Source organism: Siphateles boraxobius, unplaced genomic scaffold (assembly GCF_051911475.1).
Source record: "Siphateles boraxobius isolate OS27281-9 unplaced genomic scaffold, OSU_SipBor_1 25, whole genome shotgun sequence".
NCBI lineage: Eukaryota > Metazoa > Chordata > Actinopteri > Cypriniformes > Leuciscidae > Siphateles > Siphateles boraxobius.
Genome location: NW_027508866.1, coordinates 32,224,272 through 32,247,042, shown reverse-complemented (window position 1 = coordinate 32,247,042; position 22,771 = coordinate 32,224,272). Strand labels below are relative to the sequence as shown.

Sequence of the window (22,771 nt, the reverse complement as noted above, 5' to 3'; positions counted from 1 at the left end):
TAACAACTCCTCCAGATATACTAATAATATTGAGGTATGTCTAAAACTTAATATGCAACTTGCTTCAATTATACGTTCTGCACACAATTATAAATGTGACTGGAATAGTTCACCCACAAATGACAATTTTGTCATCAATTGCTCACTGTCCTGCTAGCTCTGTCTTGGAGCATGCTAGCTGGTCCAAGATAGTCATTAGCATTATATGGAGAATAAACAACGATGTTTTAAGGAATGTCTAAGCTGTTTTTTTCCCATAAAATGAAAGTGTTGATCTACAAAATGTCTGGAATTGAACGCAAACATGACATTTGATTTCTAATTGAATAATTACTTACATTTTGTACCACAACTTTAGAAGACTTGAAATAGGCCTACACCTTAGCCAAACATTCATTGCACTTATCATTCCTTTTTTCACATTTGGAGCTTGACAGTCACTAGATCATGTTAATTGTATAGCAAAAAGCAGCTTGGACATTCTGGGGTGAAAAAACAACATCTCAATGAAGGAAAATATAGGCTATGTTTTTTAAACAACAGAGGATGAAAAAAATGACAACATGTTTACTCCTTTTTAAACTATTCTGTTCAATTAATTAGATGTTATCATTCACTCACCCTCATGTCATTCCAAACTTTTTTCTTTCTTGTAATGCCATAAAAGAGAAATTTTAGAGATTCACACTCAAAACATACATTTACCAGGGCCTGTTTTTGCAAAAAGGGACAAAAACACCATTCCAGCTAACAGGGAATGTTCTCATAACTTTGGCTAACGTTGTGGCAAGGCTCTCTTTTAAGTTATTCACAAATGTTCTTCCAGTTCTTGCCAGAACGTTTGTTCAAAGTTGTCTGGTCTTTAATGTTCTCAAAACGTCATTAAAAAAACCTGTTTTTTTTTTCTGAAACTTTTAAACGTTACAAATTACTTCCATTCAGAGAACATACAAAAGTAAAATTCCTATGATAAACTGAACGTTCCCTTAATGTTTTGTCTAACATTGCATTACCAAAACATATTTTTTATTAAAAAACATTCAAAATAACTTAATGGTAACGTTAGCAAAATGTTCTTAGAAGATATTTTTGTTAGCTGGGATAAAAGCAGACAGCCCATAGACATATGATAGCTTTGTGTCAGGAACAACAAGACACATCTCCACTTAAAAGCATAAATGAAACCAAACACCATTGTTTCTTACATCTTGTAACCAAATGTGTAGTGCCAATTTAAAATATGCTTATTTGAACTGTAGCTTGACAGACATTGATTTTCATTATGGGGTGGCCTAAACCTTTAAAAATGGCCGTTTAAGAAGCAGGTAACAGATACTGTGATCCATCTATGCGTTTCTCTCTCTCCTGTCTGTCCATTAGAGCGAGATGCTCCGGGTAGGAGACTGACCTCCTTACCAACACTGATACAGTCCCCTGAGAGACGCGCGCCCCATTTAGACATGCTGACTGAGGACTTTCACCGTCTTCTCTCAAACTCTGGACTCTAAACTCAGCTCCTCTGTTTCAGACTTCACATCAGACAGGATTTCAGAGGGATTCGATTCCATTTAACTGTTAAACTGTGTTCTGAGATTGCACGCTACGTGGATGAGTAATGAAGAGAAATGTCAGACTGCAGGGAGACAAAACAAAAAATACTTCAGACTATTTACTTTGCATACAAGATGCAAGGTTATACAAATAATGTTGTATTCCAATTTCAGGCCTCAAAAATGTCAAAAATAGGCTAAATGCAGCCTGCTTCACAATACCCAACCAGTGCGGGAAAATACTGAGTCACACACACACACACACACACACACACACACACACACACACACACGCGCGCGCAGCTGGAGACAAAGACTCGGAGACATGTTTGAATAGCAATCCTCCATATGAGAGCACAAACAGCTACTTGTGCGCGATTGTTACAATGCCATCAAAATGCAAAAAGAAATACCAGCAGAGGAAAATATGGTTTGCCTTTTAATTTGATGATAGTCACATATATCATATCCTGCACAAATCCCAGAATTGAAAGGTTCTGTAAAAAAGGCTGCAGAATCCAGGTTGCTACATGCATCATCTGAGCAACTGCAATTAGGATAAATAGGAATGTTAACAGATCGGTGATATCTGTCATTTAATATGGACATTTTATGGTTGGTAATAAAAAAAAAAAAGATTTACAGCACCATTCATTTTGTATACAGTACTATTTAAAACTTCAGTAAGTCACTTAGGCTGCATTTATTTGATCCAAAACACAGTAAAACAACAATATTGTGAAATTGCATTAATTTAAATGAACTGTTTTTATATTTTATAATGTCATTTATTCCTGTGATCAAAGTTCAATTTTTTCAGCATTATTACTCCAGTCTTCCGTGTCACTTGATCCTTCAGAAATCATTCTCTAAGCAGATTTGCTGCTCAAGAAACATTATCATCAATGTTGAATGTTGTGCCTAATATTTCTGTGGAAATCATGATATATATTTTTGGGGATTATTTATGCTATTATTTCAAGCTAGCTCAAGAATGCTCTTAAAGACTTGGTGTCTTGAATGTTCAAGCATTGCTACAGGACCTCTGAACCCTCTTTGAGACCCTGAGCAGGGTCACAGGTGTCTTCTTCACATCCTCTGGGTCAGTGGAGTCTGAGATCAGAGCAGGTCACTAGCAACGGAGCTTCAGTCTGGAGCGGACACCTCGGTGCAGTAGCTCAATGGGACATCCAGTCCGACGACGGGGCCCACAACACTGAGCCAGGTCACGATATAGTTCAGCTTCCTGAGAACAGATGAGATCATCACATTGCAGTGCTGCAATTTGAAAAATGTTTATCTCTAATCACATATCGAATGGATATGGCTAAATCGATGGATATGCCAGATCTGATAACATTTAGAGCTAAATGAGGCAGATGTAACACTTTGAGAGATGATATAACACCATTTTAAAATGTTAAAAGAACATTTCTAGATTAAATAAAACTTTTGTTAAAAGCGTGCTCTTCATTACTACAGAAAATAATGTTGATTTGTCCCTCATTTTATCGAAGTCTATGGGGCAAGTATTCTGGAGGGTTTAAAAGCAGAAATATAAAGCTTGCATTTTTTATTAAAGCATGTACATAAATTATGGTTAAAATGTTAATTTGAGCTGTAAAAATCTAATCTAAATCATATTTTTTGTGGACGTTGAGGCTTACAGGATATTTATTCAATGAAAACCAAGTGGAATTAAGTCACAAAAATGTAAATAAAATTATTGTATTTGTTTAAGAGTGCTCACAAACTATTGTTATTAATTATTATTAGGTGTTCAAGCACGAAGTGCTGAAAACCTATTGTAATTGCTATTTGAAAAAAAAAAAATTCCCCTAAAACGCATCGTGCAGCACAAACCATAAGACCTAGAGACTTGAAACTCGGCCAGATGGTAGGCCACGCTTTTGGGGAGAACCTATCAGAGTATGACCCCGATTGGCCCGTAGGTGGCGCTACAGCAACCAAAAGTACTAAATTGTTCATAACTCAAAGACCGTTGGTCCTAGCCCCAAGCTTTTTACACCCAAAAGCCTATAAATCATAAATAAAAACTCACAACTTCACAAAAATTGATGAGCATATGTGTCAGAACATGGTGAAGAAGCATGCAAAGTTTCATGGAGATCGGACCATAGGTGGCGCTATAACTGTTAAAAAGCTTCAAAACCATGTATTTCCTATGGTAAATTGCCTGTATTGGCTGTAAATGGTTTTTTCCATCTATGATCATATAATGTTCATATCATAATGTTCAAAATCAGTGCAGTACAATACTCTGGACTCTCTAGATCAATAATTATCAGAAAAAGTTGAACGTCTGCATTTGGATGACTTTAAATAGGGTCACTTCAAAATGTGGCCTAGACCAAGTGTCCATGAAAGCCTATATCCCTTCAATGAATGCTCACATCTTCTTAAAAACAAGTCAGAACATGTAACTCTAAATAAGCATGACAATTTTCAGACGAATTGGAGCAAATATGCCTTTTAAACAGTTAAAAAGCTGAAAATGATATGAACATAATGGCATATTAAGCCAATAAGTGGTATTCTACTGCCCCCTGCTGTTTAAAATAGTTAATTTGTCATGCTACTAACTAATATGATTCTATAATTCTTATTTAGACTTTACAAAATCACTATTTTAACATTTACACTCACATTTAGTCAAAATTCATCTATTGAAGTATTGCTACTGACTATTGTGGCACATTGAAAAATGTGAATCCTGAAGGAGACTTGCAGTAAAAAAAAATTCCATCACATAGTTCAAATGTCTGTATCTACAACAGAATGTGTGTGTAGTCCTATATTTCTGAATAAATGCTGAATAATCGGGTTAATAGATTACAAAGACATTATGTGAAATGCTTATAGACCATTAAAGTATATTTTCATAATGACACATCCCAATAGCATTGACAAAATCAACAACAACATTTGTCTTTGTGTGTGTGTGTGTGTGTGTAAGCATATGTCTAAATAAGAGACCTGTGAAAACACTTTATTAATAAGTATAATGGCCAGCAGAGGGCAGTAGAAGACCACTTATTGGCTCAGTTTCATTTTGACAGAGTTGGTTTTCACCACTATTCTGCACTAAAGCAAACCTGTTTTTCCATGTTAACTATTATAAGACAATCATTTTTTTGTCAGATTATCACTTCATTGCTATTGACACTTCACATCAATGCTAGCAATGTGGTAAATCATGGTAAATCACGATAGAAACATGGTAAATCATAGTAAATAATAATATTACATGGTGTATCATGGCAAATCATGCTAGCAATGTGATGAATCATGGTAAATCATGCTACAATCCTGGTAAATCATTCTAGAATGTGGTAAATCATGGTAAATCATTCTATAAAATGGTAAATCATGGTAAACTATGATAAATCATGCTAGAATCATATTAAATCATACTAGAATGTGTTCAATTGTGGTAAACCATGCTAGAGCAGGGTAAATCATGGTGAATCATACTAGAACTTGGTATATCATGGTAATCTATGGTAAATCATGCTAGATTCATGGTAAATCATACTGGAACATGGTAAATCATGAAAAATCACACTAAAATTCGGTATATCATGGTAAATCATGCTAAACAAGGTCAATTCCATCTATGATGACAGTGGTTAAATGCTTGCTACATAAAACTTAATGTCTTTTGATGCTTTTGAGCTTAACTGCCTTAACTGCTTGAACACCGATAAATGCTGCTTGCAGCTTTAATTATTAATTAATATTATATTTAATTCATAATTTATAATTACCATTAAAACAATTAAATATTACACTTAACTATTATGAAATTTATATATAAAATAATATATAATTCAAATATTATATATTTATATAATAAAAATAATTTATTGGAATTTCCTAAAGTAATTCTCCAATGCTTTATGGATAGTTAAGTCATGCCTATTTGTGCAGATTTTAACCGGGTTGAATTTTTTAGTTGGTCAAGACAAGACAGAAATGGTTAGTAAGCGATTCCATCACATAGTTTCATGCTAATAGAAGTAGGGCCTAATGTTTAAGTCAAATGTTTAAATTTTCAAAGCCTATGCATAATTATTTTATATTTTAAACATTTATTCATTACGCTGTCTGAATGCCTACTAGGATTCAATTGGAAGTGTAATACTCAGTCAAAATATATTTTCCATGGTACCCAACAAGCTGTTGACTGAATTTCACACAGCGTTCCTATAGTGAAAACAGTAGAGAGCATGACACTAACAACACTAAGGTCATAGGTTTGATTACCAAGGAATGTGTGCGCAGATAAAATGTGTATCTTGAATGCTATGCAAGAAAAAAAGCATGTGATGAATGTAAAATGTAAACCCAGAATATTCATTTCACAGAATGCATGACTACTGAAGCTGCAGCAGAGAGAAACTCACTTGTTTTCAGCTTGTGCCAAATCCAGAGCAGGTTTCATAAACTCCTCAGTGCGACATGGATGAAGCATGAAAAATGCTTGGCCCAGTAAAGGATGTTCCTACACACACACACACACACACACACACACACACACACACACACACACACACACACACACACACACACACACACTGCGTTCAGTTATTTGTTAATATCTATTCTGACCTCATTTTTTACAAAAAAGGTTCTCACTGTCACAAGCTGTAACACAGACATTAAACCAGTGCCACAACATGTGTTTTTCCATCTTAACTCAATGTTAACTAGTCACACGATACTTTTCATTACCCAAATTCAATTACGCTCAAAGCTACGGATAAATTAAAAAGAAAATTACGAGGCAGACTTAAGCAAATCTGCCATGCAACACATGGTCTTCATTGGCACCCTGCTGAGCCGCTCTCGAGTGAGTCTCGCACACTGGAGGGCACTCATGCACAGCAGAGATGGAGGAATGTCCTATCCCATAATACTACGCCATCACGGACAGCTTCTTATGGAGCACTGGAAGAAGTCATACTTAAGAAAAGGTTTGGAACAAAAGCAGAGGAACAATCTGAAATGTGACGCAATATAAAATGTCTGTTGAATCGACAAGAAACGGCGTTCACAATCTTTTTGACTTCCGTAATGATGTAATCTGAAACAGAATATTCATATTTATTATCAATTCATAAAGAAAATAATAATAATGTACAATTAAATATAAATCCAGAAAATTATAGTCGTTTGTTTAAAAAAGTGCTAACAAATTCGCTCTTTTACTTAACATTAATTCATAATTATTCATTATAATATTATAATTGATAATTATAAATTATTATTTGTTGGTTGTAATATAAAAAGAATATATTATTTAAATATTATTTACATACTTAAATATGATATATTTCTATATATTTATTTAAAATTTTACAATTATTTAAATATATATATATATGAACACTTTCTCTTTTTTGGACCATTCTCGGTAAAAACCCTAGAGATGGTTGTATGTGAAAATCCCAGTCGATCAGCAGTTTCTGAAATACTCAGACCAGTCCGTCTGACACCAACAACTATGCCTCGTTCAAAGTCATTTAAAGGGGTGGTTGATTATGATTTCACGTTTCTGACTTTAGTTAGCGTGTAATGTTGCTGTTTGAAGCTCCGCCCACTGTACGGGAGCAGCAGCTCATTTGCATTTAAAGGGACACACACGAAACGACGCGTTTTTACTGACCCTCAAAAAGAGACATTTTTAACATGCTGTAAAAAATGATCTGTGGGGTGTTTTGAGCTAAAACACCCCACTTGCTTCACATACACAATCTGGGGACAACAGAGACTTATTTTACATATTGTAAAAAGGGGCATTATACCACCCCTTTAAATCACCTTTCTTATGCTCAGTTTGAACTTCAGCAGAATGTCTTGATCATGTCTAAATACATTGAGTTGCTGCCATGTGATTGGCTGATTAGATATTTGCATTAACAAGCAGTTGAACAGGTGTACCTAATGAGTGTGCGTGTAAATAATAATAATTACATATTTACATTACTTTGACTGTAAAATCAAAGCTAGTGCATAAAGACAGATATAAAAAACAATTATTTGAAAAATGCCCAATAATATTTCTTTTTTTTTAAAACAGTGTCATCCAAGTAACATATCCAATTGCATTGACTTGAGAACCAAGTGGCAATTAAACCACAAGCCAGTTTGAAGAAAGATTTGCAGATTTGAGCACCAACTCAACACCAGAACACAAATTTTTGGAGGAAAAGGTGTAAGTGTGCACTTTGAAGACAACTGTAAGGTCTGAGGGTGCCATTTGGGACAGAAACTTTTGTGTCAGTAAGCACCCGTTTAATCCAGTCATCCAAAAACCTTTTAAAAACTCTCCTCTCCGCAAATAAAAACAACCTCAGTGCACTGTCACCATCTGCATTAAAATTCACAACATCAACTGTCTAGATCTATTGCTCTGTTACCGTTCAAGCACCAAAGACATGCTGACTCTTCAAATTCCCTCGACGAGACCTCACTGTTAGCATCAGCAAGATAGAGTTGGACTTTTTCAGGTTATGTGTGAATAGCAATGCCATTGTGTTCCTATACTGCGGCACGATTCCAGCTCGGTCAGTCAATTATCATGACTTCATCTACAGGCCTCATGGGAGAACAGACTGAATCACTATGCATACCAAACTGTTGTGAACGTGGAAGCTAAACACTGCACTTTAGAGTCTTGTTCTGTTGAAATAGATACTTCTGTAAAATACATTTATACTGTACACACACACACACACACACACACACACACACACACACACACACACACACACACACACACACACACACACACACTCTCTTAAATATAAAGGTATACTAAAAGTTTTTTTGCAGTGATACCATACGACAGTGGTTCCCAATCTTGGTCCTGGAGTACTGCACATTTTAGATGTGTCCCAAAAAAAAAACACACACCTGATTCAACTCATCAGCTTCAAAACAGGGACAGTCTAATGGTTAGAGAGTCAGAGAGTCAGTCTGGTAACCCGAAGGTTGTGGGTTTGATTCTCAATACCGACAGGAAATGACTGAGGTGCCCTTGAGCAAGGCACCTAACCACCAATCGCTCCCCCGCCGCAACAGCAAAACTACTCCCTACTCTACTCGCTACTCCTAATGTGTGTGCAACTGTGCACTAACTTGGATGGTTTAAATGCAGAGGACAAATTCCGAGTGCGGGTAACCATACTTGGCCTTCACATGTCACTTTCAAGACCTGAAATATGTGTGTTAGATAAGAGAGACATCAAAAATGTGAAGTTTTGGGGGTATTTCATGACTAAGATTAAGAATCACTGCCATAGAAGAACCATTTTAGGTTCCCCAAAGAACCTTTTAGTGATCAGTTCTTAATAGAACCATTTTTTCTTAGTGTGAAGAACCTTTTAATAATCTAAAGATTTTTTTTTTTCAATTAAAAAGAACCTTGAACATGCATGGAACCTCAGGGAACCATAGATGCTAATAAAGAACATTCATTTTGGTTCATTTTCATGGCACGTTCACACTCTGTTCACTGACTGTAATTTATTGAGGCCATATTGGGTCCTCAAGAGAGAAGGGTTCTGCATTGTCCTAATCTACTTTGCTACCTCTATTATTGGTTATGCTAAGAATGCGATTTGGGTTTAAGAAAATTGGGGAAATAAAGAAGAGAACGAGAGATATAAGAGGGTAACAAACAGAGAGCGCAGAGATAAAAGCGAAAAGAGAGAGAGAGACAGAGAGAGAGAGAGTCCACTGGCGTCACTGCTCGCAAGGCCTTGATGTGAGTCACTCATGTTTACCTGCGTCAGATGCGTCAGTGTTCCATCTCCTGAGCACCTCAAGACCCCTCAACCCTTCCCGAGTCTCTCCCTCTGCTTTTACTGCGGTCTCTCTCCTCTAATATCCTCCACTGCCTCTAATCAGCCTTTTTCTGCATCTATCTCTCCATCCGTTCACCATCTCCCAGTAATCACGCCTACGGATCAGCATCCCTCACAGCCTAAGGCAGCCAGCCCTAAACAGCTGGAATCAGTTTTTCCATACGATCCAGGAGATCTACCAGGGAGGAATGCCAGCCATCAACGTAAAGTTTGATCCACATAAGACAGGAAAAGTTATCTGATTGTCATGTAAACCGACCAATCACAGTTTTAGGATGCATTTACACTAGGTTGATGCGCAACATTTTCCCATTAGCAACTGGAACTTTTTTTCTTCAAATATTTTATTGACTGGTATTTTAAAATAACACACACACACACGGGCTGACAAGCCATATTAATATGCGATTAATTAATCGGCACATCGTGTGATTAATTACATTAAAAAATGTAAACCACACATAAGATTTGGCTGAGAAACATTATTTAAAGTCATTATTGTTTTAAGCGAGAAAATAATCAAATATAAATTACAAAAAATAGCTTTAGAAACATATATTTTATTTGATTCCACATAGAATTTATTACACAAATTTGTAGGCTTTTTTTTCTTTATTTCTATTTTTTTTTCTTTATCCAAAAGGTGCATCTGAATTGGAATTTAGATAAATTTACAGACCAAAGGTTTAGTTAACAAGATTCTTCAAAAGATCTTGTTTAAAGTCCCCCTGTAGTCATTAATTGTATCCCTTGAAACTCATCTTTGATCACCAAAATGACATCTTTAAATGTTTTTTACTAGAAAAAAAATTCTTCATGCCTTAAAATAGCTTGAAGGTAACTCTACACCCATTCCTCATTTAGTATACACGGTTCTATGAATATGCAAACTAGCCCCGCCTTCACTCAATCACAGACCCACCTGTTGACGTAATTGGTTACAAGGTAGTTTTGTGATTTCAAACAGCATTTTTGAGACTGTTGTTGGTTCACTGAAAATACTCCGCACTGGTGTTGACTTGTGAATTTGCACATGGTTTGTCTTAAAGCATATAAAAAAACATCACATGGACATATAAACAACATTAAAAGCTTGATTTTCACCACAGGGGGACTTCAACTGAATTAAAAAATTTTGGCTATCCCCGAAATATGAAATTATATATTTTTTTAATGAAGTGATATTCTAAATAGGAAACTAAAACTGCCAGGAGGTAGCGATAAATGTCTAAATGAGTAAGTCAGTGAATCATTCATTCATTTGATTGGTTCAAACGGCAGATTCATTCAGGAAGTAACTGGCTCTCATTATGAATGAGCCATTGGTTCACCCGATTGATTCGCTCAAAACGCAGATTCATTCAGAACAGACTATATTGTGTTCAAAATATAACACAATATTAACTTCTTATTTAATGAACTTGTATAAAATCAATATCACATTCATACACATTCATGCTATTTGGGACAAAAACAGCACTTGTGTGATATTGCGCACGTTCCTCGTGTGATATTGCTTAACTATATCATATAATATGAATAAATAGAAGACAAAATAAAAACATACAAAGGGATTTTTGCCCTGATATCTTGAATTTTAGGAGCGTTCTAACTGCATTCTATAGGCTCCATCACGCAGAGAGTTGTTGCCCTGCATCATGTTCGTCACCAATGAACTTTATGAAATGTAAGATGAACTACTTAGGTCTGGGGCAGGTGCGTTAAATCATTTTATTCACGTTATATTTACCATAATCGACAGCCCTAATATATACTAAATATATATATATATACACGCACACACAACTGTTTATAATATATTACCTTGTAACCAGTTGAGTCTTTGAAACTGTGAAAAGCTGGCCAGATGATTTTGAGAAAGCAACTGCCAAACAACAAATTCAGTTTACTCATGATGTCACACACGTTACCTGTTGGGTCAGCGTGTCCCAGGGTCCCTGTTGTAGTCTTTGTCTATAGTTGGGATGAACATTGCTCCACACCTCCTCAAGAGAGAGGGGATTCCCATCTGTAATGAGAATAAGGTTGTCTAAGGTTTTCTGTCCAAGTGATCACTTTAAAATGGTTGATGCTTGCATGTGCATATTTGCTAACTTGCTCAATAACAGCTCCAAAAATGTTTACATGGCAGCTTTTAATTTATTTACAGCACAATGTCAAACTTTGTTGAGCACAGGCGTAAGTCACCGTTCTGCCTGCTTTCTCAAAACTCAAAACACTCCTGTTGAGATGGGATCTCAGTGTAAATGTTGAGTCTGTTTTTGCAGCGCACATAAAACCAGACTTTGAGAAAGCAGAACACAGAGGGTTCTGAAATACACACACTGATAAGGGAAGCAGACAGCATATAAACAAGACTTTGCAGTTTAATGATAGAAATGCAGTGAGAGAATGTCGTGTACCTAACGTAGAGGCTCTGAAATAGAGGACGGGGATATGATAGCTGCAAGAATACAGAACGTGGTATTCATAGCGCAGCACAGCATGAATTTCACATACTGCCTGAACTCCAGCCGTTTCATCCTCAACGTTTACCTTGAAAACAAGACAGAAGAAAAGATAGAAAGTGAGAGATTTATGCCATTCCATGAAATAAATGCAGCCATAAATGCAGGGAAAAAATGGATGCAGATTAATATATCAAGTCTCAAATTTTGAGACAACATTCTAAGTTCAAGGATTAGTTCACTCAAAAATTAATATTCTGTCATCATTTACTCAATCTTTATAAATTCTCAATCTTCTCGTATAAATTATTTCAGTCAATGAAACACAAAAGAAGTTTATTAGAATGTTAGCACTTCTCGTTGTCATACACAGAAGTTGTATTTATAAAAATGTTTTAATATATTTTAACCAGGCAAGGATACATTTTTATATGATGTTTATTATTATTATTGTATATATTTACATGATATTGCACACTTAAATAGCTTCAGTGTAGCTAGTATTAATGAATTTGACCTTGTATAATATTTTAACAATAATATTTATTATTTTAAACATTATAATTATTGTTAATAGTTATATAATCATTTATTAAATGGTGTATATTATATATCTTATATGATATTTATTATTGTTATTTAATAATAATAATATTATTAAAATATTAAAGATCAAATACATTAATAGTAGCTAGTTATGTTGGTACAACAAGGATGCATTAAACTGATCAAAAGCAATTGTTAAAGACATTTATAATGTCAGAAAAGATTTCCATTTAAAAAAAATGTTGTTCCTCTGAACTTTCGGTTTTCGGCAAAAATGCTAAGCAGCACAATTGTTTTCAAAATTGAGAATAATACGAAATGCCTCATGAGTTTGATATCAGCATGTTAAAATTATTTATGTTGTTTTTGACAGTTTTTGGAGCTCAACAACAGCATCCGTCCCTGTTCATTTTCGTTGTACAGACAAAAGTCGCCAAAACATTCTCCTAAACTCTCCTTCTGCGCTCCAAAAGACAGTCATTCAGGTTTGGAATACATTTTCTTTATTGGGTAAACTATTGTCATACAACTTCTTGCCACATAAATACTAATTCTGTTCAAACTGCTTTAACGATCTTCTACAAGAAAGGAACTGGCTTTCCACTTGCAAGAAGTCATGAATGGAGCCATATCGCATATCTGATCAATGGTACATGAGCAGACTTGTCATAAACCCTGATGCCAAACCCAAACGTACATCCACACCACCCAGCCATCGACATACGCAAGTGATTCATCGCCCAGCATGTGACTTCATTCTTCTTTCCATAACTTGACTGATGAACATGAAACCTCCTGAACAGTCAGTGTGGGCAACAACATGTGTTTACCTTTTTGTTTTCCACTTGCATCCTTCATATATAGGATGTTGTTGAGGGAGTTTATACATTCCACCCTTTATGTTGTGGAAGATGACTAATGGTATCATGCACAGGACCCTCGAGTAGGTCCATATGCACAAATGTTGTGCAGACTATTTACCAAGGTTACCTCTCTTTCATTGGGCGGTGCACACTGGATTTTCTTGCTCCTTCCCGACCTGCAACCCCTGGTGATTAATTGGCTGTCAGAATGTGGTTTAGTGCGCTGCAACTTGCACAAACACAGATAAACAGGAAGGGGTGCCGTCATCCTAGGGAGGAGTTAACAACCATCCCTACAGTGCTGGGAGTAACTACAACTAAAAGCAGCGACACAAATAACTTACTGTAACTACACTTTGTAGACATTACAGTCTACATCACACTAGGTTCTCCAGTAACAAGCAACTTTTACCAACAAGTAGCAATGTAACAACAAAAAGCTTGGACAGTCAGGTTTGTTGAAGTGAATTGGTTAATTTTGTACAGCTGTAAAGACAATGTAAATAAAACAATTTAAAACATGGTTTGTGCAGTATTTTGCAAGAAACTCTTAGTGTTTTACGCCATGCTATGATAAATACTGTATACATAATATAATCTGATTATAAATCATTTTAATTGTTATATTATTATTATTAAAAAAAGATATTGCTTTAGCCTCAGTGTAGCTACCATGAATTAGGCCTTAAATAATATTTTATTAATAAAATAATAATATATATACTCTTATTTTTTATTTGACATATTTAAAGATACTGCACCCTAATATAGCTTATATATATATCAGCCTAATATAACACACACACACAGACATACATACACATATATATATATAGTTTTTTTTAACTAAATAAAATATTCAAGGTCAAATTCATTAATAGTATACAACACTGATGTATATATACATGTATATAAAATTGTAAAAAATATCATCATCGTCAATAATAATAATATATTTCTTACATATTTATAAATATGCTCAATTTTATTATAAATAATAATCATAAATTTTATTAAAATATTCACGGTCAAATGTATTAATATTAGCTATATTAAAGCTATAAAAGAGTACTAATATATATATATATATATATATATATATATGCACATTTCAAAGATATTGCATATTGTTATTAGCTTGTAGCATATAATTGGATTGTAATATCATTTTATAATAAAAAGTTTTTGAGCACTCCTAAATGGCACCTGTGATGTGATTTCAGTCACATGGAAGCGGCTTTGAGACGCTATGACATCACTATGGCCTTTGCGGTCCACACTGATATGTGCAGGTTTAATAAGCGAAAGTGTCTGAGCGACAAGTTGGATCAGCAGAGGCGGCGGCTGTATCCCTGGCAAGTTCAATGCAGGCTCAAGGATTCTTCACGCATCCATGCCTTCACTGATAACATCTCCTCCCTCCCACACAAGCGCAGTCTTGAGAGACACAATACTACTGTTTCACATCCGACGTCTGTCAGGAATAAAACAGTTTGGAAAGAGGGAAGGCAGGTCAAATAAACAATGACGTCATGCTTTTTCCAAACAGTACCAGCATTGAAAGGTAAAATTTCTCACCTAGAGGGTTGAAAAATAATGTGCGAGATGGGGAGTTAAAAGAGCGCAAACACGCTAGCAGAAAAACGCATTAAGTTTCAGGCAGGAACTCGTTTAGCGAAACGAATATTCGCAGCTCTCATTCAACCTTTGCATAACTGACTCTTCGACTGCATTTGGGATTCAAATAAAGGACAAAAGTTCAGCTGCTGTGCGCGCGCCTGCAGAACACGCTTAAAATCTTCAAAAGGTCAAGTTTAAAAAGGCCGTTTATGAACTCTGAAACCGTTTGTTGTCATTCAAATGCTGCCTTGTTTACGTTCAAGCAGGTGTACAGACGTAACGGTGCAATCGCTAAACGACGACACCTGCGCAACTCCACAAGCAACAGAAGCTGTAAATAGCATCTTCGAAAGAGGATCTAACAAAGCAGTGAGCTCAGGTATACACTTTATATGCGCTCCGTTTTTCACTGTCAAAAGGAAGATCAATACTGGACGCGCAATAGCGGAGTAGAAGACGTTCCCCTTGCTTACTTGAATACCAGCATTTGGCTGGGTAATTTGAGAGGATGATGAAGGATGGGCTCTTTCATTAACCTAAATAAGCCCTAATTACAGGTTTAATTATCCTAGTAATTCCGTTTACATTCTTCGCACTTAAAAGATTAAAATACCTTTTGCTTCTGGGTTCATCTCTTGGGGAATAAATAAAGATTTCGTCCTTATATAGCAGCTACGAGAAACTCTAGTGTTAACCGAGACCCAAAAATTAGTCTGTTCTGAAAGGGAAAAAAATGCTAATCGAAAATAATAAGGTGCATCTATTCACAGTTAGAGGAGACAACACGTTCAATATCTTTTGTTGACATTAGTGCAGTGCATCTAACATAAAAGTTTTATGTCCCAAAACATAAAATGTGTGTGAATATATATTATTATATTTATATATACATTATGTTTCTGTGTGAGTGTGTATACACACACACACACACATACATATATATATACACACACAGACATATATACTGTTTATAAATATAATAATATATGTATATATATATATATATATATATATATATATATGCACACACATATATTATGCAAACAAAAACTTTTACGTTAGATGCAATTAATCGATTTGACAGCACTAATATATATATATATATATATATATATATATATATATATATATATATATATATATATAAACACACACACACACACACACACAGAAAGAGAGCATATTCTGCTGTCTACAAACATACTGAAGGACGGTTATTCGTGTTTACTGACCCCTTCATGTACAGGTGCTCATAGACAAAGAGTAACATTGAGCGCAGAGATCAGGTGTGTGGCACTGAAAAGGTTAACCCTGATAGATTTTTGTTGAGTGAGGCATTTATTCACTCCCTAAAAAGAATTCCACCACTCAAAACAGGATGCCACAAAAAAAGAAAAAAGCAGTCCTGGTTTCCCTAATCCTCCACAGATCTTTTTGATTTTTTTTTTCTTCCTTTCCTGAACAATGGAAAAAGGAGACCTTCTTGTAGCCTGCAAGCTACTGCTTGCTGCCGAACAGTTTTCACCAAGGTCAAGTTTTCTAAATGTTCTTTTATGCAGCCAGGGCATGTCAGGTGACGTGCGCTGTGGCACGACTGCACATAAGACTGTTGAGGAGTCAGAATGTTGAGGAGTGAACAAAGGAGATGCTGATGTTGAGTTGGTATCACTAGAGACAATGCTGTCTGCATTTGGTGTATCAGTAATGTATTGATGGATAAATCTTACAAAAATATGTTCAGCTCACATTTCACCTCAAAACCAAAGGAATGAGAAAAAAAGAGCATACACTCGTAAAAATAATGGTTCCAACGTTTTTGTTTTTTACAGCGATGTCATAGAAGCACTAATTATTAATTCCCTAAAGAACATTTTAGTTTGAACAGTTCTAAAAATAACCATTTTTTCTTAGGGTTAAGAACATTTTTAACCTGTTTGCACTATAAAGAACCTTTTGTAGAAATGGAAAGGTTCTGTGGATGTTTAAAGGTTCCACTGATGACAATAAAGAATCTTTATTTTTAGAGTGTAAAAATATATATAAAAACAAAGCATATTTTTAGGACTATCAAGATTTTTTGCTTGAGATTTAAGTTAATTTCCCTTAAAAATTCTTGTACTATATAAGACAGGTGATTTTTTTTTTTTTTTTTTGAATACTATCCTCACAGTTGTTTGAAAGATTAAGGCAATTTCCAAAGTTTGATAAAAATGTTGTTTCATTTTCCAATGAAAAATGATACATTTTTACATGATTTGTTATATTTAATTACCAGATTTTGACTCATGAATATTAAATATATTATAAACTTTGTGAATAATCACAGTGATTTTAAGGAGTTTGTCATTTCACCAGTTATGTTTCCTAAACTAAGCAATTTGGCTACCTTTGCAGATGATAGTTACTCTGATTAAAACAAGCTATTTCAGAGCAAACACTGAACATATATTAAGATACAGTAGTGAATATCATTGATTATTAGTGCGATTGATCAGCCTTAACCACAGAATATCGGATGGATTGCATTATAATCAGTTACTTAATAAAAACAAAAACTGCTTTCTCTAATGGCACTGAAATATGGTAAAATCTCCTTCATGAAAGGAGACGGTGTCGAGTCTTCCCTAGTGTGTGTGAGCTGAATGTAAATATGCAAGAAGTCGAGTCATTTGCAATCAGCCGGAAGGGCTTACTAATGAAATGGGCTGAGAGTGGAGGTAAAGAAAAATCAGCCACAAGGCACAACCCCCATTTTGGAGGAGATCATTAAGACCAGCATACCAATCAAACTATTTTGCTGATACTAATTTCAAAGATTGTTAAAAAAAAAAAAAAAAGATTACTCAAAAGATGTCACTCACAACCATTTTTCCCTTGAAAGGAAATGCATGTATTGTGCAGACAAAGCTAAACGATTGTGTGTGTTTGAAACACCCGCATGGACAAAAGAGCATAAACATATTAACAGTCACATAAAAGTGTATGCCAACATTTGCAAGTTTTTCCAAAACTAAACCACGGCACGGTTATAAAGCAAGGATTTATTTAAAGTGTTTCCTTTAGGTACTTGATTCAGTATGTGGGGAAACACTTAGGTCAGTGTTTCAGGGGTTGTTCAGATCACTAACAATAGTAATAATGATACTCAGCAATAGTAATAGTGATACTTGTCTTACCTGAATGTCATCTGTAAGAAGGTCCATGTTTTCAGCCTGCATGAAACACACGTGTTGTTTGTGCAACACGCTTGATTTTACAGGGATGAGAACAGTCTTCTTCATGAAGCCTTCATCAGTGCCCTGGAACAACCAACAGCAGATTAACATAAAACACTGGCATGTAAAAGAATCAAGAGTACCTAATGTCTCTCAGGAAACCTGTCAAGAACATATCTGGGACATATTTCAGCCAAAATTAAATTAATGAAATTATTTTATATTTTAAAAAATAAAATCTTTTTATGACAAATTTGCATTTTTCGTTTAAAAAAAACTTTTGAAAATGATTATGCATGCATATTTTATGAACTCATTAGTTGAGAGACAATGGAATATTCATGCTTTTATAAGTTAAAATTATTTTCACAATGCAGGACCATTTAAATACTATAAACAAAATGTCCATGGACATGCATTTTCACATTATGGCAGTATTTGTAGCACTATCCTTTAATGCATATCAATTTAAAAGAAGACAAAAAGTGTTTTTAAAGAGCCCATATTATGCCCTTTTACAAAGTCTTGATTTTGTTTTGGGGGTCTACGAGAATAGGCTTGAATGTTCAAAAAACACATTATTTTTCACATATTTTTGACATTGTTGCAGGCAGCACCTGTTTTCCTAGTCTGTCAGTAACACCCTTTTTAGTTCCGTTGCCACGCCTTCCAGAAAGCGCAATGTGCTCTGATTGGTCGGCTGAACCAGCGTGTTGTGATTGGTCGACAGCTTCCAGGCTGTTTTAGAAATGTCACGCCCCATACCATAACCACGAGTTTCAACACACTACTACCGGTAACTAACTCAACCAGGCCTCGCCCCATTTTTGTGCAAATGCCTTGGGTGGGAATGATTTAAATGAGGAATGAGTTTGTTCCTGGAGAAAAAAAAATCAACACTACAATCAAGGGGTTTCAGGGAGTCCAGTAATAGTGTGCACTGATATAAAGAATAACTCCCTTTGGAGGGACTTTGTGCTCTGTAACTTTGCAGACCTTTTTCATGCTCAAACAGCAACATTACACACTAAAGAAAGTTGAAAATGTACAAAAGCATTTATAAAAAATAAGTGATGAAATGTTTCTGTTGTTTTGGATAACAGTATCTGATAAGTGCATTTAGGTAATGTAATGTAAATGTACTGTACAAAAAAAAATGTATTACCGACATTTTTAACATACATTATTGTAAGTGACCTGACAATAGTTGAGAAATCATGAGAATATTGAGTGAGAAAGTGCTAAATTGTTGTTAAAAGTAATCTCAAAATGTCTAACTAAAAATAGACTTAATTGTCTTAATCTTTCAATTAAAAATATTTCTTGCCATGTTTTGTGAGATTCACCCTTAAAAGTTCTTTCTTTTATTCTAAACCTCTAAGGACTACAAGTAGGCCCAGACTTTGTGGAGTTACTCAAACATTCACTTCACCTTGATCTGCTCCCAGCTCCAGCCATCCTGGATGGTCTCAGAGTGTTGGAGAAAGAGCCGACAGCAAAGCCGGAAGATCCTTTCATCCAAGTAACATGATGCAGGGTTTTTCTCACCTGCCATCTGAGGGTAAGAAGAGTCACATTTAAATGTCTAACAACCAAAGATGACTTCAACTTCATTCTCCAAAACAAATATCATGTTGAGATTAACATTGTAAAGTCAACATGAAACGCCATTCATGACACATTTCACTTCTGGTTACAATAGGCTATGAGATAAGATAACATCCAATGGCCACATCTTGGTTAAATGCACAAATATGCTAATCGTGCACAACTACACCAGGAATCTGGATTAAGACCGTAAATTGAGACAATTCTATGCTGACTTTAAGTTCTCTCTACAGGTAGATGAGAAATTGCTGAAACACGAATTCCATCACAACTATAGGTTTCTGCATCATAACAGCAGTTCTGGCTTCAATTACTCTGAGGAAACGGTTGATTCCCTAAGTGGCCCTTTCCTGCTCGTGCCTCTTTCACCCTCTCTACGTGAACAAGCAGAAATGAGAAACCTCAAACAAACCCATTTATTCACATCTTTACTGATCAGCCGGTTTAGTGAGCATCTACAACTCCAACTAAACGGACACACATGGCTTGATAATTACAGTGTATGACGCAATAAACAAAATGTGCACACAATTGAGTGGACTAGCAGTGTCTGTGTGTCTAGTTATAGCCCGACTCTGACATGTGGGAAAGAACAATTCTAATATAGCTAACTGTAAGTACGTACTAGCGAATCTTAACTCAGATTGGATGAGCCACATTTGAAGCCATTCAAAGAATAGCAGAGTCCACACTACAACTATAACGATAACAGCAAAGAGAAAATATATTGTTGGAATCACTTTCAGAACGATTTTTTTTCCAGCTGATGAACAATAAAAACATTGACAGCCAATCAGAATCCATCCTGCTTTAAAGAGCTCGAGCATTTAAATCAGCCGACGACAGAACCGCAGCGCCATTCTATCACTTATAAACAAAGCGTTATCGTTCGTTGGTGTGGATGCTATATCTTTATAGTTATTGTTCTTAGTGTGAACAGGCCTTTAGAGTGTATGGTATTTAGTAAATATGTCAAAATGTAAAGCACAATTATTGTATGTCCAATTTTACAGTCCTGTGACTAAAGTAAAGCATAAAAAGTATTTTCATAGTTGTTTTTAGTATAGTCATAGGTAAACATCATAGATATATACACTAGATGTCGCCTTGGGGTTCTAAGCATGCGTCAAAACCGCCGCCATCTTGGAACAGGGGTCTTGTGGAGAGGAAGTCTTGTTCTTGTTGAGAGGAAGTAGCTAGGTAACGCTGCTATCTCCGCCTGCACTTCGAATTCATGGATGATGCCGGACTTTTGTGCTGCGTAAGGATGTTCACACGAACAAAATCTAAAAACCAGACAGCAAGGGATTACATTTCACAAGAATGTGAAATTTTGTAATTTTTTAAAAATTTCTCTGGACTCAATGATAAATAAAAGATCGCAAAAAAAAAAATCGCATTAATGATCATTTATGGTGATTTTATCTAGTGTATATATATATCTATGGGTCAACATGGCAAATATACAGTAGCATGTACGGGAGTGTATTTCTAGTACACACTCGCATACTAATTCAGTAATCAGAAAGTACGATTTCAGATAAGGCTAGAAGTGTTTTCACACAGGTTTTCACAAATACACAAACATTGGTCAGCCAAAAAGATCATACATTGCATATGATCGTACAGCCCGCCCCAAACTTGTACATTGGTCAATCAATGTTGTGCTACGTCTTGTAGTAATTACCGTAATTTTGAGATGACAACACGTGCCATTCTACTTGTAGCTGTTCACGACCTCAGACTGGGAATTATGCATTTCTATGGCAACACTATCAACGCATATTGGTACGTTGCGTTTACACGACAACGATGTATTCAAAACGGAAAAGTTTTTCCTTTGCATTTTTCAGGTACAGACATTGTCAAAGCCATCTCCGTTCAGACAGATCCACGAAAACGACTAAAAACGCTGTGTTATGTTGCCAGGCCAGAAGATGGCGATGCCACTTTGTAAAGAAACACTAGACGCCTATAGACTGAACACATAATATGCATGGCATGCACATAACATCACTGATTTCACATTTTTGTAGTCTACGCTGAGAAGATAACGGAATCGTTTTCAAAAACTTGCACTTTGAAACCCATTTTCAAAAGTTTGCATTTTCAGGCCCCCAAAACGCTGTTGTCCTGTAAATGAACACCCAAAATGCATGAAAAGTTTTCCATTTTTAGTTGAAAACGGTGTTGTGTAAATGGCCCCTAAATTAATCTGCAGTGGTCAGGTGGTACAGCAGTCACGATGTAGGCTACAAGTGGAAGCTCTAAGAACATTTCCAGTTTACAGGTTGTAATTATGAGCTCTACCGTAAACGCTTTTTACTCGTATTGTTTGTTTGACAACAATTATTACTTAATGCCACAGAGTAACAGAATTTCCACTATTTGATAATTTAACATATGACAATTTTACTACAACTATTCTTATTAACATGCATGTTTAATATGCATTTGTCCCTGTTCATTAAGTTTGGAAAAATTGCACAAATCAACATTTAAACTCTTGATTTTAAAATATATGAATATAACTCAACTATATGACGTCTGCCTCTTGAAACTTTGTAGCCTGAATCAGATCATGTTTTCAGAGGACACCCTTTACTGATACTTTAGTTACATAAAGCGTTATATGGCGTCTTGACTGAGCTGAGCTCGAATACTGCAGCGCAGATAAAGGTAAAAGACACAAAAACAGTTTGAGCATCAGCGCTCGTGTCACGTCAACCGTGCAGCACTCGAGAGCCACTGTTTATAAAATCAGCAGCAACGTTGCTGTGGTAACTGCAATGCAATTTCTTTGACTTTGTTATCATTCCTAAAACGCCAACTGCCTGACATGTTAAATTGTTGCTGTGTGACTCGGAACTGTCATAAAGAACATCCACAGCAGCGCAAACTGCTCTATCGGTCTGTCTTACCATGATCTCACTCGGCTACTTCCGGGATCCTGAGCGCAGAGGGGGTGAAATGGAACAGCCAATGTTATTCAGCACAGGCGGTTTCAAG

The 22,771-nt window shown here is 35.6% G+C and overlaps 1 protein-coding gene across 1 annotated transcript; it reads right to left on the bottom strand.

Annotated features, from left to right (window-relative positions):
• Positions 1-1,976: 1,976 nt before the first annotated feature.
• Positions 1,977-22,771, bottom strand: atg10 (ATG10 autophagy related 10 homolog (S. cerevisiae)). The gene is made up of 7 exons (XM_077243550.1): positions 22,684-22,771; positions 19,587-19,709; positions 18,116-18,238; positions 11,866-11,998; positions 11,374-11,471; positions 5,978-6,075; positions 1,977-2,796 (listed from the first exon to the last, which is right to left on the bottom strand). Exons 1-7 carry the CDS (start codon positions 22,684-22,686, stop codon positions 2,697-2,699), a joined length of 678 nt encoding a protein of 225 aa, XP_077099665.1. The 5' UTR covers positions 22,687-22,771; the 3' UTR covers positions 1,977-2,696.